Source organism: Branchiostoma floridae, chromosome 8 (assembly GCF_000003815.2).
Source record: "Branchiostoma floridae strain S238N-H82 chromosome 8, Bfl_VNyyK, whole genome shotgun sequence".
Classification (NCBI taxonomy): domain Eukaryota; kingdom Metazoa; phylum Chordata; class Leptocardii; order Amphioxiformes; family Branchiostomatidae; genus Branchiostoma; species Branchiostoma floridae.
In genome coordinates, this window is record NC_049986.1 from 9,051,365 (window position 1) to 9,067,768 (window position 16,404).

At 38.8% G+C, this 16,404-nt stretch overlaps 2 protein-coding genes across 5 annotated transcripts in view; one reads left to right on the plus strand and one right to left on the minus strand.

Moving 5' to 3' along the window:
- Window positions 1-8,042, minus strand: part of LOC118420635 (erythrocyte band 7 integral membrane protein-like) — a 45,900-nt gene extending 37,858 nt beyond the window's left edge. Inside the window, exon 1 of the mRNA XM_035827499.1 lies at window positions 7,866-8,042. The gene's annotated coding sequence lies outside the window, so the exon portion shown is untranslated. The remainder of the gene's footprint in view (window positions 1-7,865) is intronic.
- Window positions 8,043-10,802: 2,760 nt separating this feature from the next.
- LOC118421738 (serine racemase-like) lies at window positions 10,803-16,189 on the plus strand. 4 transcript variants are annotated; one of them, XM_035829236.1, is made up of 7 exons: window positions 10,803-10,872; window positions 11,459-11,766; window positions 12,375-12,611; window positions 13,283-13,402; window positions 13,909-13,983; window positions 14,672-14,881; window positions 15,868-16,188. In XM_035829236.1, exons 2-7 carry the CDS (start codon window positions 11,590-11,592, stop codon window positions 16,045-16,047), a joined length of 999 nt encoding a protein of 332 aa, XP_035685129.1. In that variant the 5' UTR covers window positions 10,803-10,872; window positions 11,459-11,589; the 3' UTR covers window positions 16,048-16,188. The 4 variants fall into 4 exon arrangements, with proteins under 4 accessions (XP_035685129.1, XP_035685131.1, XP_035685128.1 ...); XM_035829238.1 differs by having other exon boundaries at window positions 10,829-10,872; window positions 11,638-11,766; window positions 15,868-16,189; XM_035829235.1 differs by lacking the exon at window positions 10,803-10,872 and adding an exon at window positions 10,948-11,091 and having other exon boundaries at window positions 15,868-16,187.
- Window positions 16,190-16,404: the final 215 nt, after the last annotated feature.

The window sequence follows — 16,404 nt, forward strand, 5'->3', positions numbered from 1 at the left end:
CTCTGTACAGCCTGGACGTTTTCAGAAATACGTGGCGGACGTGGCCTTCCAGAAAATTGTACGGAAAAATTGCACATACGGCGGGTTGTGTCCTTAGCTTAAACCAGTACAATACTAAACTTTCTTCCGACAACACAATGATATACATATACATGGATCAAATCTTCAACGACCACTGTCGCCTCGTTCAGGATAGATACTGATGACCAATCATTTCGGAGTATTAGCAAGAGTTACGGACACGTGATCTGTCGGATTGGTGACGTCAGCAATTGGTCAAACGTGCCCGGAAATTTATAACGTCCACCGTCTCTGGTGGACGACAGCATTATTTGCAAACTATATGTAATTTTCTATCTTTTGGTTTAGGAGAACTTCGAGACGGAATGTCTTTGATTTTGGTGATTAATAGCAAGGAAGTAAACAACAAAAACAAGCTAACTTGCCGACTGTTATAATCAAATCAAATTGGAAGTATTCGATATGCACACATGACTTTCACTACAGCAACTAGGTAACAGTCTGGGTAAGCGACGGTGAACTTGTGCATTCTTTCAGCCGATACATATCTTTTATAGAAAAAAAAACTACATGTCTTTGATCCTACTGGTCTTCCCAACAACATATCAACTGGTCTCAGTGACGGATTCCCCAATTGATTCGTGGTCTCGCGATCGTTACCTAACGTTTCAACCGTATCATTCACCGCTACCGTTGACTTAAACCAAGGAGGTATATAACCTCCGTTCTTGAACTTAGCCAATATATATTAATGCGCCTCGGTCTTATATTTCCAACTTGTAGATATGAAATTCTTAGGTCATTCAAAGATAGAATTACTATATTCCGTCAGTAAGGAAATATGATTTATCAAAACCGCTTATCATTAGATCGGGTATGCACAAAATCATAAAAACATCACCGAATGAAAAAACTAGAGTTCCACGACCCCATACCTTCGCCAAATGATCCTAGCCTTTACAACTGCTGTGTTAATTGTGTGTTTCATTAATTATGCAAATAATGTTCTCATTTGCATAAATTATACTACTTGATCATCTCCTCCACCAAACAACAGACGCTCACATCTATGTTAAGAAAGAAGGCTTTTATCGCATTTTCTGATATTTTATGCAAATGAGGACATCATTTGCATAATTAATGTTCAACGATGTTCACCTGTCCATAACTTCCATATGCTACAAGTAAGAAGTTCCCATCATTTACCACAATGACATGATAGCATTGTCTCATTAATTATGCAAAGTAGGTCTTTATTTTGCATAATATATATCTATCAATATTCTTCTCCCTCTTAGTTACGAACGTCACATCACTGTAATAGTCCTATAATAGAACTTAGCGTGTATACATGATTTTCTAATTAATTATGCAAATTAGATACCAATTTGCATAATTGATACGTAGTTATGTGAAGCATCACTAAAGCTATCTATACACCAAAAATCATAACAATCCGTCAACCCCTTCTTGAGTTATTCCCTTTCAAAGTCTGGCACTAAACCTACACTGCAGTTCCAAAACAAGCCGTTAGGGAGCCCAAACCTATACCACTTACTCTTGGCATCAAGAGCTGTCTACCACTAAAAAATCATAGCCGCAGCATGTTCAGAACTCGAGATATCAAACCAGGAAGTTCCGCTGCAGTACCTTCCCTAATCTAATCGTTTCTAGGTCTCATCAAGACCTACCCACATACCAAATATCAATACAATCCATCCAGGCGTTCTCTAGTTATTTTGGTCTTCTACACACACACACATACACACACACGCAAACGCTACCCAAAATATAACCTTCTTGGCGAAGGTAAAAAAGTATACAAAGTTGGTTCACTGCACTTGGGCACCGGTGCGGCACTGCGGGGTTCGTTCACTGCGGCACTGTTGTGTTATTTTCGCCAAATTTTTTTCATAATTTGGATATTGTGTAATACGTAAAAGTATGACTTATCTTAGAAGACAATAAAATACACAAAACATGAGAAAATTCGTTCTCTGAAATTCGTTGGGTAATTTTTTCAAACCCCTCAGTGCCGCACCGCTGCCCCAAGTGCAGTGAGATACCACCTTTAATACTCAGTGGTTTGCCAACCCTATCAAAGTATGTACTAAAGCTTTTCAGTGTGCACAGTTATGAACTCAAGTCACCAGTTTCAACCAAAGTCAGCTTTATGTTTCAACTTCTGTGCGTGTCTAGAATACAACGACACTAAAAGGTACTTAACATTCAAGAGCGTGTTCTTACTTTTGAGACAGTTAATGCAGTGTTCCCTGTAGGTTCTAAGATGTTTTATATGTGCAACAGAACTCTCAGGAGAGAGACTTGTCCTTACCTGCGTTTTCCTCACGTATGAAGAAACTAATGAAGTAAGACAACAGATACGCAGTTAGTATTATAGGGTAAGGCCACAGCAAGTAAATTTTGTGGATGACATCAGCGCGCGCATTAATTTTCGCCTGATTTCAGATTTTTTTCTTCGAAGATGGTCAACATGACGAGAAAATACCAAAATGGGCAAATATGTTGTGTTGTAGGCTAATGGTTATACTTGTACAAGTGACACTAGCAAGGTAGCCATGACTGTAGTTATAGAAGTGAAACAAAAAATTTAGTTAGATAGTTGAAAAAGTGGCCCCAATATGAAAGTTGCCATGTTGGTAAGGGATACCAGTCTACCATACCTAGTGTCACCAGTTCACGTCTTGAATTAGAGAAATGAATGCCTTGTAGGCTGTGATAACATGTATCGTCGCTTTAATTCTTCTTTTTTTTAACGTTTATTGCGTATATTTGGAAAATCTAGCCATCTTGTTTTTTTCTACCCATCTTGTTTTTTTTCGCCCTATCTCACTATTTTTGCCGTCTGCAGAGGATGTCATCCATAAAATTTACTTGCTGTGGTCCAAGGGAAGAAACAACTTTTAGGTTTCCTACCTGGCTAAATTGGCATTATGACCTTCCATTGTTTTCTCATCAATAAATTAAGAAAAAATGTAGTCGAATATGATAGATGGGCATGAAAGAATTCTAAATATGATTTTATTGGACCGTATATGGATGACGTCATAAAGTTTTATTGCCCCTAATCTTATTTTTCCTATGTGAAAATACAACACTTTGGTAAACACCGCTGCGATGAAACCATGTTTTTCTTGTGCATAATGATGAAAGCTACAAACTCAAGTTCGCACATCTTGATATCTACTAATTATCTGTAGTTACCAGAAAATGACTTTTTGATTAGATGAAAATTTTCTAATAACTACAGACCATTAGAAGATATCAAGATGTGCGAACGTACTGTATCCATGTATCTAACTGTCTATCATCATTGTACTATCTAGCTATCTCATACCTTTACGTACACATACAGTGTTGTATTACGTACTAATCAGAGTTTCTTGTATATATGCTTTAGACATGTGTAAATCACCTAGCTTGACTTTTACAGCTGACAAGTTATGGCCGAAACTTCACCATGTAATATTCATTTTTCCATTATCTCAGGTCTTCTCCGACTTGCCACTGAATACACTCCTGGGTTCGATATTTCCATGCGTCCGCCTGCTCGAAAAGGTTGCATTATATCTATATCACCTGGAGGTACTAAGCGAGCGCTATTTTTACTGAGAAAAACAAGACAGCACAATGCGACTTAAAATACCCTCACGGGGACTGGACTATGTGCATGCCCTTATTTGGATGCAATTTCAGAGCACTACGCAGAAGAAGCAGGTGTTTTTTAGTTGAAGTGGCCTTGCATAGAGATATTTTCAGAAACATGCAATTAAACCCAAAGAGCGAGCGATGCCGCTCAAACATGTTTCAATCAATGGTTGTTTGGCACAAAGCCGTACCAAATACGTAGCCGTACCGTCTGGCCGCCTAATTGCGCGTACTTTCCATCCTAGAAAAACATATATCACAAATATACGTCTGTTAAAACTTCGAACTTCTTTTTATATATATTCCGAGGACAGATATAAATTGATATTGTAATGGAAAAGATACCTATTCGCGCTATAGACGTATTTTTCTTACCTGTAACTGAAAAATATTTTGTTATAAATTTGTATGAGTTTGTCTGTAGTTTTTGAGGTCCCAAAGTAAAAAAAAAAGTGGTTTTGGGCCGCCTAACAGTATACTGCAGCATCGCAGGCCGACAACCCCCTTCCTTGAAGTAGTGTGGTATAGTCCATAGGCAGCTAGTCTACCCAATGACAATGACCTTGATTTGAAACACCAGCCACAGCTATGTCGTTGTTGATCATCAACTGTTTATGGCTCATGATAATGCTAGAGTTCTGGCATTACTACATTCACCAGCAAATAACTATTGATATATGCAATGGAGTTATTCATTAGATCTTCAATTTCTTGTTTTATCATATTTTCATCAATAATTGGCATAAGCAAAATGCCTTTAACTGCAGTAAATCTTTTAGGTTTCTGGTTTCTCCGGCATATTCTTCTATCCACATTTCATTTTCTTTTATTTTTGCATATGTGCAAATAAACAATAAAAATAAATAAACAGACCCGTACCTGCATCTGTATGTACGTACTAAAGTCTCAATTCTTCTAAGTGTTTGTCTCGGTTAAGTTTTGGTCCTCAATCATATTGCAATGACCTATCTTTGCCAAAGAACTGTCAGACAATACAGAAGACTGGGGACTGAGCAATCAGGGTAAATTTGATGAGATTGATGAGGGGATTGTAATGTTTTATTAGATTTCCGCCCGAACCGATAATGAATACATCGCTATGACCTACCTTGGTGCCATAGACCAGCCAGACAAAAGTCTGGGGACTGCAATTAGAGATGGAATTAGATGACGATGACCTCACATAGGTTGTTACATACAACAGGGAGGCAGTTTAAGGACTGATATCAACCATCGCTCCTACGCAGAGGGGACCCGTTTAGAAGGGACCAAGGGTCGTTTCAAAACTCTTATTGTTCCCCTCTTCGTAGGAGAATGATATCAACAAGTTTTAAGACTTATGGATAAACTAAACTTTAATGACGGAGTCGGCTGAAAATTTGGAGTAAGTCCCAATCAATTTTGGTTTTGGTTAGGTAAAGTTTAGTTTATCCATAATGTCCACCATCACAGATGAACTTTCATGCTAAGTTTTTAGACTTTTTTAAGATGTAGAGTTTCCGTCTTAACCAGATGTTTTGAAACTATATTTTTTTCGCACACAAATCCAGACTTTGCCATTAGGAGTGCCCTTTTAAACGATAAACATGATATCCATGACGTCAGTGGTATTTGTCCTCATATTTCTATGACGTCATCAGCCTCACTTGAGTTTCAGGATTTTGAATGGTACATGTAAATGATTGTTTGCATGGTCTTGCCTAAAGACCTCATCAAGTTACTTCTCTATTAACCAGATGTAAAAATTGCAAAAGAGAGGCTTACTGTATAAACTAGACGTGATCCTTGCAAGAACATGATACACTAGTCACATGGGACCTGGTCACTCGTTCTCTCGGACGGATTAAAAGATTATACCAGGGTTAATCTAGAGATTTGAGATCAGCTATTGGCGACATCTTATCAAGACTAGAATATCACGAACAGGTGCCAGAGATACGTGTACAGTCAATAATAGCTCTACGGATTGTAGTTGGTTCAGCCATAATGTCCAAAAAGATTAGACTCACAACATTAGTATTTGAAATAACAGTACCGCAATTTTTTGTTAATATTTAATTCTGTTTTGCTAGTAGCAATTCGTATTTTGTCAAAAACAAACACGAAAGGTGTACCCATAAACAAGTCATGAAATGGCTAAAATAATCTCCAAGCAGATCCTACGGTAGCATAAGATAGTATCAAAAGCTGGCAATGGAGTGAAACCGGCCTAGGAGCGTGCATTGTGTACTGCATTGGCATTATGCTACCGTACGTAGGATCTGTCGGAGATTAGTTCAGCCATTCCATAACTTGTTTATGAGTACACCTTTCGTGTTAATTTTTGCCCAATGACGAATCGCTAATAACAAAATAGAATTGAATATTAAAACAAACGATATTAAACTGCGGTACTATAATTTCGAATACCATTGTTGTAAATCTAATACTTTTAGGCAGGGTTGTAGCCAGCCTGAAATCATTTTCAGTCCCCTTGATTTTGAATGGGAATCCTATCGAGCACCGAAGACATGGCGTGTCATTTCTAGGGGGGCTGGGTCCCAGAAAATTTTAAAATCAAGACCCTCTGAACACTATTTCCTGCATTTTGAGGTGCAAATTTTGCTTGTAGACTAAGCTGTTCAATGGCATCTGTTTTGGTGAAGAAGAACACATGGGTTTCAGTTTTTTTTTATATCTTTACATATCAATTTTTGTCTGTCCCAGGGGACGGAATGGGGAAAACTTTTTTTCAGTCCCCAGCTGCAAAATTCCTTCAAAGGGCTGAAGGACAGGTGCTGGCTACAACCCTGCTTTTAGGGTTTGACGTCTTTTTCTGGAAGCAGTTGAAGACGAAGGGCAGCGCCTTTTCTATAATAAATGAAAGACTTCTGTCCCTTCATGTTTCTTTATGCGGTATCATTTCTTTTAATTGTTGTATATATGCAAATGAGCAATAACATTAAGTGAATAATTTCAAGGTGAACAAATTCCTATTAACTTGTTTGCCAGTTTGGTGTCCAAAATGGTATCTAGCCGGTAAACCCACCAAGATAAGATATGATGTTCTAGATAGATTAGAAGTTACCGGTCCAGTTTTCTTGTGTATCTCATTCTATTATCAGCAGGACATCCAAATTAACGGTTACAGATAGTGCTACATCATCCATTTCGTTTGCTTGAGATCTATAGATTAAGTTGCATAGTCTTAAGAAGAAAAACACGTTACACAAGATGCGTTTTGTGATTACTCGCAAGGCATACTATGTGTAAATGTAATGCAATGTTGTCGACGTTATATGTATAAGCTACTACACTGAAAATAAATTGGGGACTTTGAATATCTTGAAGGCATGTTATTGGTTCATTTTTCTTTCCCGACGCAAAGCATATTTTGTGTGAAATTTGTCGCAAAGGAACGCTAGCGCTGCTGTGAAAGCTTCAATCCATATTATCTGTTTATCAAATTCCCGGTTGCGGTTTTCTCACCGGAAGCATCGTACTTTCCTGCCCCTGGTGTTGTGAATAATTGATGTTAAGTCTCCACACCGAAGGCAAGAATTACCTAAAAGCTTTCTGAAGAAAGTGCTTTTTTTACGCTGGATTGACCTCGACTCAATGGATTTGGAGTTTCAGTGTTGAGTTTGCAAACTATGTCATCCGTGTAGACAATCGCTGCAGCGCAGTTCCAGTTTCATTATCTTTTACCCAACGTTTGTGTCTTTTCTGTTTGATTGCTCTAAGTTTTGTTTATCTGCAATTATAGAGATCTTTGGAGCGAACTTGGAACAAGTTGAATAGTGGGTGTGATTTGGCAAGTACAACAACAAGCCTGGGGTGTCATCCTCTCAAAACCTAAACTCTATTTTAAGACCCCACGGCACTAGGTCAATTTGATTATCACAGCTACACAGAGGGCATGAGCCACACACACACTACTTACGTTGTTTACACAGCAATGGCAAAATCAGCAGCCCAATCTTAATACCACGATTACCCCTGCAGTCTATAATAGTATAATTAGTAACTGTGGCACGATATCAAAAACAACAGTTGTACATGTCTCACACAAGCCCTGCCCCTTTACGAAAGCAATCACACACATCGGACGTATACCCCAGGGTCTATATTCTACCACAACAAGTTAAAGGGAATGACAAGTCATTCTAAAGGAGAAGAAAAACGTATGACCATACCTGAGAAATCCTTTCCCGTACTGTACACGGTGGTGTATTCTTACCAATGACCTATCGGTTGAGGGTTTTGTTATGTCGTAATGGCGGACGGTTGGCCTGTGTATTAATCGCTGTGGTGTCGTATTAGATTATTGTGTACACGGAGTAACCTGGATACCCGTTGTTTAGGCGTGACAGTCGCCATTGTTTGTGTTAGCTCAGGTTCTCTATGCTTCGTTTGGCCAGGTATGTTTACCTGTCACATGATGGATTGACCCTATGTGTACCCTACAAGACTACAACAGTATCGTCTTACAGTTAGTTAAAACATTTTGGAGTCATAGAATACGAAGACGGTACACAGTTTGTCCTTGAGGCGTTTTGATATTGCTGATTACGTTGTGTCCTCACATAAACTTCAATGCCATTAATAATGTATGCACTCTTGTCGATATAGCGTATAGAGCGTTTTTCAAGAAGAAATAATTTCGACACGTAATAGCGTGAGAGAGATGGCATTGTTATCTATCTAAGATAGGTAATGAATTGGAAAGGATGGATAATTTATTGACAGGTATATGAATATTGAATATTCAAATTAGCAAATGAAAGCTATGTATGACCAATTACGCTTCTAGCAGTCATTCCATTGTTACTCATATATTGTTTTCGTTCTATATCTGTTTGTTTGTTTGTTTGTTTGTTCATCGTTATATTTTCTAAGTTTGCAAAAAAATATTACCAGATGACTACAGACATAAGAGTATAGAGCACGGCTATATAAGAATTATATTCTATTTCATTTTTATTGGTGATCGTTGAATATTAGACAGTGTTGACCATCGCTCATTTTTTTTTCATAAACCATCAGCTATTGCGTTAATGAAGGTATACAAAAGACTTTAAGTTTGACATCATCTTCATCCGTGGTAACGTAATTAAAGCCTTTTGACAAAACAGTGGACGTTTGACGTCATCTTCATCTATACGTAATTCAAGACCTTTGACCCTTCTTGGGGATACCCAAGCCGCGATGTGTTTTAGACCAAAGAATGCCTCCAGAAAATATTTTGAGCACAGTCAGTAACGTAAGTTCACCTTTACTAGGCCGCAGGGTAAACTATATCCGTTATTTTTAAAATCATGGTATTTAGAATTAGGGATATCAAGTCAGCGTACGTTGGTTTCAGGTTAGAAAAATATTGCAGTTTGAAACAACTGTCCTTTCCCTAAGTACACTTTTTCTGAAAACAACGAATAAAGGTCAAACCGTGCGGATAAAGATAAGCTAGTGTTGCATGCACATTGGTAAATGTTGACCGATCATAGTATTGTGAATCAACCAATTATCAATGATGGAAAATATAACCCGTCCGTCCGTCATTACGTATACGTCATAATCATTAGCATACGGGCCATGGCCAGAAAGGGTATCACGTGACTTTACCCCATGCCTATGACTCATCGCTTATAACAGTTGATCGATGCACTTAGTATTAAAAGGAAAGTTCAGGTAGTGAAATAGGCTACCTGTGTGATATTGTAAAGTGGTTTTTGCTCAAGATATGTGATGAAAGTGATTGTGCGATGTGTTTGAAAAATAGACAACAGTGTATATTTTGCAGAGGGGGCGTTGACCCCAAAACTTTCCCCGGCATTCTTGCATCTTTCCTTGCCACGCTTTTTCAGCCAGAGGGGAACGGCCAAAGGAGTTCGGATTTCCTTCAGATCATTGTCCAGGCGCCACACCCAAGAACAAATATGCCATTCGTCAGCTGTCCAAGTGTTCCATACCCCAAACAAATAGAGACCGCAAGAGCGTGGCCCAAACAAGTAGAGACCACCAGGACATAACCAAAACAACGATACTTTGTCTCCATAGCAATGTCAAGTCAGAAAAAGAAGTTCAAATCTTAAATCAAATGGCACCTTTACTCACCCTTGACAACCTTTCACCAAGCTAGCCACCACAGTTGTTTAAGAAGCTACCGTCTTAGAAGTCTAAATTTGCAAAACCATGTAATACATATTGGAAACCTTATCTAGAAAAAAACCCTACACCATTTCATGTTATTTACAAACGAATTCTATTAGCTTTTGTACCAGCAGCAGACAGTACACAAATCCTCATTGTGGCTACCTTTGTTTGTATGACAAGAGATGTTTAGCGTGAGACGTATAAACTTAGGCGAGGGCTCTATAACTACGATTGACTTGTTTTATGTATTGTATGCCTTGCAGTCTGTGTTCATCGTAGGGGAAAACAGCCTGTAGGTCATTAAACCTTGTATCTAGTTTGATGCATGACGGACACATTAAACTTTAATACTTCTCACTGCTTGTGGTTTATGGGTGCAAGTGAACATCCGAAGAACCAAATTCAGAGTAAATTCGGACCGCACTTTTCACTTCCAGTCGCATAATCCAATAACGGGCATTCCATAAAAATACAATTTAAACGTCTTTATGCTATTTTCGACTGGGTGCGCATATGTACGTATGCGCTGGGAATGACCTAAACGGCATTATTGTCGTCACTTAGTTGTCAATGATTTTTCACTATAATTGTGGTGATGTACTTGTGGTTTTTACATGAAAATTACCATCAAATGGGGGAACACCTAGATAGTTAATTATTACGTCGATGATTTTAGTAGAAAGCTCGATAACTTTATCAGCTGATAAAAATCTTTTATGCTGGAGTGCGAAAAGATACTGGCTAAAGAAACGAAACGCCTAGATTCTGAACATGAAGAAATTGAGGTAAACAAAACATATAGCAAAGCAACCGATAACTTAAATGGAGTTTCGGCCTTGCCAAAGGTGCAAACATTAGTGCCGTCAAATCAAGCAAGCAGAAACTAAGATGCAGTGCTGGTTAGAACCGCTAGGATCCGCTGCCGCACTGTGCAGTGCTCATTTGCAAAGTCTGACAGTAACCATAGTACGTAATTCGCACAGTGTAGCTTTCGAGAGGTCAAAGTCCGGTCACTGTGGCGTGAAAAGTTCTGATCCCTTTCACATACAGGTAGAGTGACCAAACTACGATTTTTATCTTACGTTCAACAATTTAAAAAGATTTTATGTTGTCTTATCTAAAGGGGGCGTGTCCAAATGGTCAGAATGTAGGTCAGAGGTCAGAAACACAAGAGGGGCCAAAATACATCTAAAGTTTAATGGTCGTCCTCTAGTACTGTATGTTGTCTACTTTTGACCATATACTCAACTTCCAAAGTAGTCAACTGTGGTAGGTAGTCTATTAAGGGGCATGGGTGTCTGGGTGGGGTGGGGAAGGGGGTTAGGCGAGGGGTTTGGGTCATGGGGACTGGAATTGGTGGATGGGTTGTATGCTTTTTAGTCAATACTAAAATTAGCTCTTTTGCAAAGTTCACTATGCATGTATGGGTGACAAATGTTCTGGCTAATATGTCAAAGGTATTCCGCCATTTTGCAGGCACCATATAACATTCTTATAGACATCATTACGTAAATCGAAACAATGGTTGAAACGAGACTGTTTACGTCTGGCACCTTTGACATATTACCCAGGGTTCCCGTTTCCCACACATGCATAACTCTGCGAAAGAGCTTATAAAACTTTCTGTTGTTTTCAGGAACCAATTTTCAAGCATCCTAATTCGGCAAGCAAGTTGAAGAGCCTGAGTTGGACCAATAGCACCTGAAACTACACATTGACAACAACAACACACTGACTATCTTTGACAAGACAACAAAAAGTTCCACGATGGCGTCTGTGGGTAAACCCTACTGCATTTCCTTCCAAAACATCCAGGCCGCCCTGTCCACTGTCAGGCCTTTTGTCAAGAAAACCCCCATCATGACCTGTAGTCATCTCAACCAGCTGTCCAACAGAAACCTCTTCTTCAAGTGCGAGAATCTGCAGAAGACGGGATCCTTTAAGGTTTAGTTTTTGATTATCGTAAATATTTTAGAGTAACGATCGCACAAAGGAGGGAAAAAATTCTGATATGCATTTTAGAGCCCTTATATGTTTAATACAAGTTAGACTTCTGCAGGGCTAATTTCTATAAAAAAAGACAATGACACCTAAAATGTAATGACAATCCATTAATGTTCCCTCATGTGTTTTCTGGTTTCTGAAAGTCTCCTGAACATTAAGAATTTCCTTGCAGTTCTCACCTAAAACTGCTAGGGGGTTGAAATATGTGTGACCTCATCACGATGGCATTTATAGTAAACCACATGCCAAATATCATTTACAACTTCAAAAGTTATACTGTTCACATACATATAGACACATACACAAACCACACACACATGCACACACGCACACATGCCTATACACACACTTCTTGCACACACATACATAACATGCATGGAAACATACATACATGACTAAACATATTGACAAAGATTCAAATGTGTAACATTTTGAACATCAGTCCTGATTATGAAATTTAATATAATAATATTTTTAAAATGTACCACATAATTTATACATTTTATACTTCTTTGCTCTTTTACTAATTATCTTATTCCATTGAACAGTTTAGAGGTGCCTGCAATGCTGTCTCCAAGGTAGTTTCGACCAATCAGAAGAGCCCAGACAGAGAGCTGTCGGTTGTGACGCACAGCAGCGGGAACCACGCCCAAGCTGTCAGCCTGGCTGCCCAGGTACAGGGGGTGACAGCACACATCGTCATGCCCAGCAACTCCCCTGCTGTGAAGAAGGAAGCTGTCAGGAGTTACGGAGGGCTGATTGTGGAGTGTGAACCAACAGAACAGGTAGCTGTAGTTCAGGCCTTTTGCTGGGTAACTAACCTATATCCGTTTTTAAAAACAAGGTATCTAGGGATTTTAAGTGAACAGGTAGTAGTTTCAAAATGCTTTCTTTCAAAGATCTTGCAATTTCAAAACTGCCGTCCGTCGACCTGTTATGACCCTATATACCCTGCAGATAAAGGTGACATGTTGGTGTCCAAGGACTGTCTACCACCATATTGGTGTCCCAATTTGCATGTCTGATCAGTAAATCACAACAATTTTCAAACTTCTAACAGTCTCAAATAACAGTGAATATTCAGCTCAGACTTATTAGAAAAGAGAATGCCAGAAAAATTGACTGATACAACAAAATCAATTGAAATGCAAATAATGACACCAATATGGCAGCCAGCTCCTATCTGCTTCATTGATATGGAATTTTTTTAAATGATGGCAATTTGGTGTAGGCTTGTCCAATATTCTGCTTGTTTCTCTCAGCGAACATCCCACCTTCCCAACAATTAACACCTGAGGTTCTAGAGGAATTGCAAAAGAACTTAAAAACCAATGAAGCAGATAGGAGCTGGCTGCCATATTGGTGTCCCTATTTGCATTTCAACTGATTGTAGCATTTTGTTGTTGCTCAAACAAGAAATCTGATTGCTTTGTAAGACAGTGTATTGTATGTCCAGTCTAGAGTGGCCACAGCTGACCAGGTGGCAGAAAGGACAGGTGCGACCATGGTCCATCCTAACCAGAGTCCAGATGTCATGGCTGGTCAGGGGACTATGGTGTTTGAAATCCTGGAACAGGTTAGTGTTTACATCTGTTACATTCATTTTTTATGGATTACATACTGAAGATTGCAAGGTATTCTTCAATGCAGACCAAATTAGTATTTCGAAAACACTCCCTTGAATAGTTTTTATAATTAACGTTAATATATATGTGACAGTATTTTAGGTTTTGCATTTTTAGCAATGACACCTAGCTGCAGTGCAAAGTGATTCAGTCATTTTGCCCTGAAGACAGCTAAGTCATCAAAACGTCAACTGTGGAAAAAACATGTAGTTATGAATTGAATTTTATTCAGCATATTTAGAAATTATTGCCATGGTGCCCAACAGTGTCATATATTATTTCTATTCTATTCTATATATTATTACTACATACCAAATTCTATGCAACTATGATCCATTGAAACAATCTTGAGTTGTAGGGCCGTGGCAAACACACACATTGTAAGATATGTCTGTTTTGCTCTTCTATTTGGTCTTATTAAATGACTCTTTGCTATGGTATGATCTTATCCTCTCAGGTGGAGAGAGTGGATGCCATTGTGGTACCTGTAGGAGGAGGTGGGATGTTGTCTGGTGTGTCAGTCGCAGCAAAGGTGTGCTTGTAACATTTACAGAAAGGCACATTGTTTCATGGATGATATTCTTATATTGCATTTGGTTACTTTTGCAACACGTTCATTTTCTGGAGCAACGTGTTACATAATACTATGAGAATTGCTCTTGAAACCTGATAATTTTATTTCTAGCTTTATTTTTTCGTACTTTTTTTGTATGGAGTAAATTACTTTTGATTTAATTCACTGGGCAAGGGACATTACTAAGGGTTGATGAAAAAAAACTGTCTAGTTCAATAATCCAGCAACATGGTTATGCCCCTTGAATTTCAACATGGCTGTAGAAAAAAATATTCATACTGAAAGTTCTTTCGGTATCTTGTGCAGTGTGAAATATTGTTTAACTTAGGTTAAGGGTCTAATAAGAGAGCCTCTGTTTAGATGACAAAAGTTCAACCAACTCCAAGACATTATATAATAAGACAGTTGTTTTATCAAACAAGATATCAAAACCGGAGGTTCTACTGCAGTACCTAGGTACTAGAGGGGACCCAAAATGAAGTCATTTCCAGTTTCTGTCGCACCTTACTAATACACCCAAATATGAAACCAATCCATCCAGCCGTACTTGAGTTATCTTGTTCACAGACAGACAAATGCTGCATAACATATAACCTTCATGACATACATCATTAAATAATCAAATACAGAACCATTTTTCTTGCAGAAACTGTGCCCACATGCTAAGATCTATGCTGCTGAGCCCAAGAACGCTGACGACTGTGCGGTCTCCATGGCGAGGGGAGAGCTCACACCTCTGCCCGCCCCACCTGTCACCGTGTGTGATGCACTCAAGACCAGCATTGGTCCACACACCTGGCCAATCATCAGGGACCATGTGGATGATGTCATCACTGTCACAGAGGAAGAAATCAAGGTTTGTGTCATAAGCATTATTCTTAAGCATCACTGTTGATTGCGATATTATGTCAATGATAGAAATACTCTATTTGGTTAATATATATATATAGAAAGTAGATTCCCTCATTTTAGACACATGAGTAGCACTGACAAGTTTATATTTCTCATGCGTTTTGACAAACCGACAATAGCTAAACCCATACAGTCCTACATTTTCACCATTACCAAGAAGCGAGAAGAAGCCGAACTTTTGTGTTAGACTACTAGTAGATTTGTGATACTTTTATATGTATTTATGTTGACTTGTTGTGACCTGTACTTTAAGCTTGTTTGGGCAAAACTGTACAATAAAGGTGACTTCATTCAGTCATTATTGTAGGTATAGATGTCAGTGTTTATGCAGCTTTACGTAGGTGGAGGTGTCCATGTAGATGTGAAAGTAGGGATAGGTGTACTTGAAGCTGTAGCTGTAGATGTAGTTGTGTAGGAATTGGTGAAGGTGTAGTTGTGAGTGTAAGTATTGTGACTGTCATAAGTGTATGAGAGCAGTCCAATGTAGACCCATTTATCCTTATTGTAAAAAGCTGTAACTTCATTTTCAGTGTAGCTTACATAATTGCTAATAATAGATGTTTTATCTCTGAACTCCAGACAGTTTCTGTTTCACAGGTGTTTTACAGTAATTGTTTTTCCTTGTTTGCAACTTTCAAACTTTATTGTTACAATCAAACTTGCAGTTGTAGGGACTGAATTATGTTGATGCCCCAGTTCTTTTGCTTTGAGATTGTTTAGTATATATTATAAAAACGGCATAAAAACATCAATATCATTGTACAAGATTATCAAAATTGGCTGACATCAACAGTAACAAAATGTAGACAGAGTTTTGCGGGCATCACATGACAGTGTTCTAATGGGATAAACAAATTTACCATATGTCAAATGGATTAAGTCAATTTACAGGTCCTTCTCGTAAAATGATGTCCCCACTGTTGTGTGCAGGCAGCTATGAGGCTGGTGTGGGAGAGGATGAAGCTTGTGATCGAGCCGTCATCAGCGGTGGGTGTGGCAGCCGTGATGACGGACAGGTTCCAAAGGCTCCCAGCTGACGGGCATCAGAACATCGTAGTCATCTTATGTGGAGGCAACGTGGATCTGGAACACTTACCATGGATGAGATGAAGATAGTGCATTTCTTATTGTGTAATGTTTCTACGAGGGGCTTCAATAAGTAATAACTCTGACCCACTTCCAGTTGTCTGATCTAAATGAAATTTTGCATGTGTAATGATTCATATCTCTATAGTTTATGTTGAACTGAGTTAGGTGTGAAATGGACCAGGTGTGCAATGGAACCAGTTGAGTGTCGCACAGTGATCCGGTTTTTGGCGACGCCTCATGGGCGAGCCTAATAGTATAGTGAGTGACTGTTTGCAAAGAATTCCAAAAACTGTACAGGAATGTCAGGAATGCAGAAGTCCGCGCGTGCGTAGTTGCATCATGCCGGACTGAACCATTACCTCCACGGGTAAGCTTTCC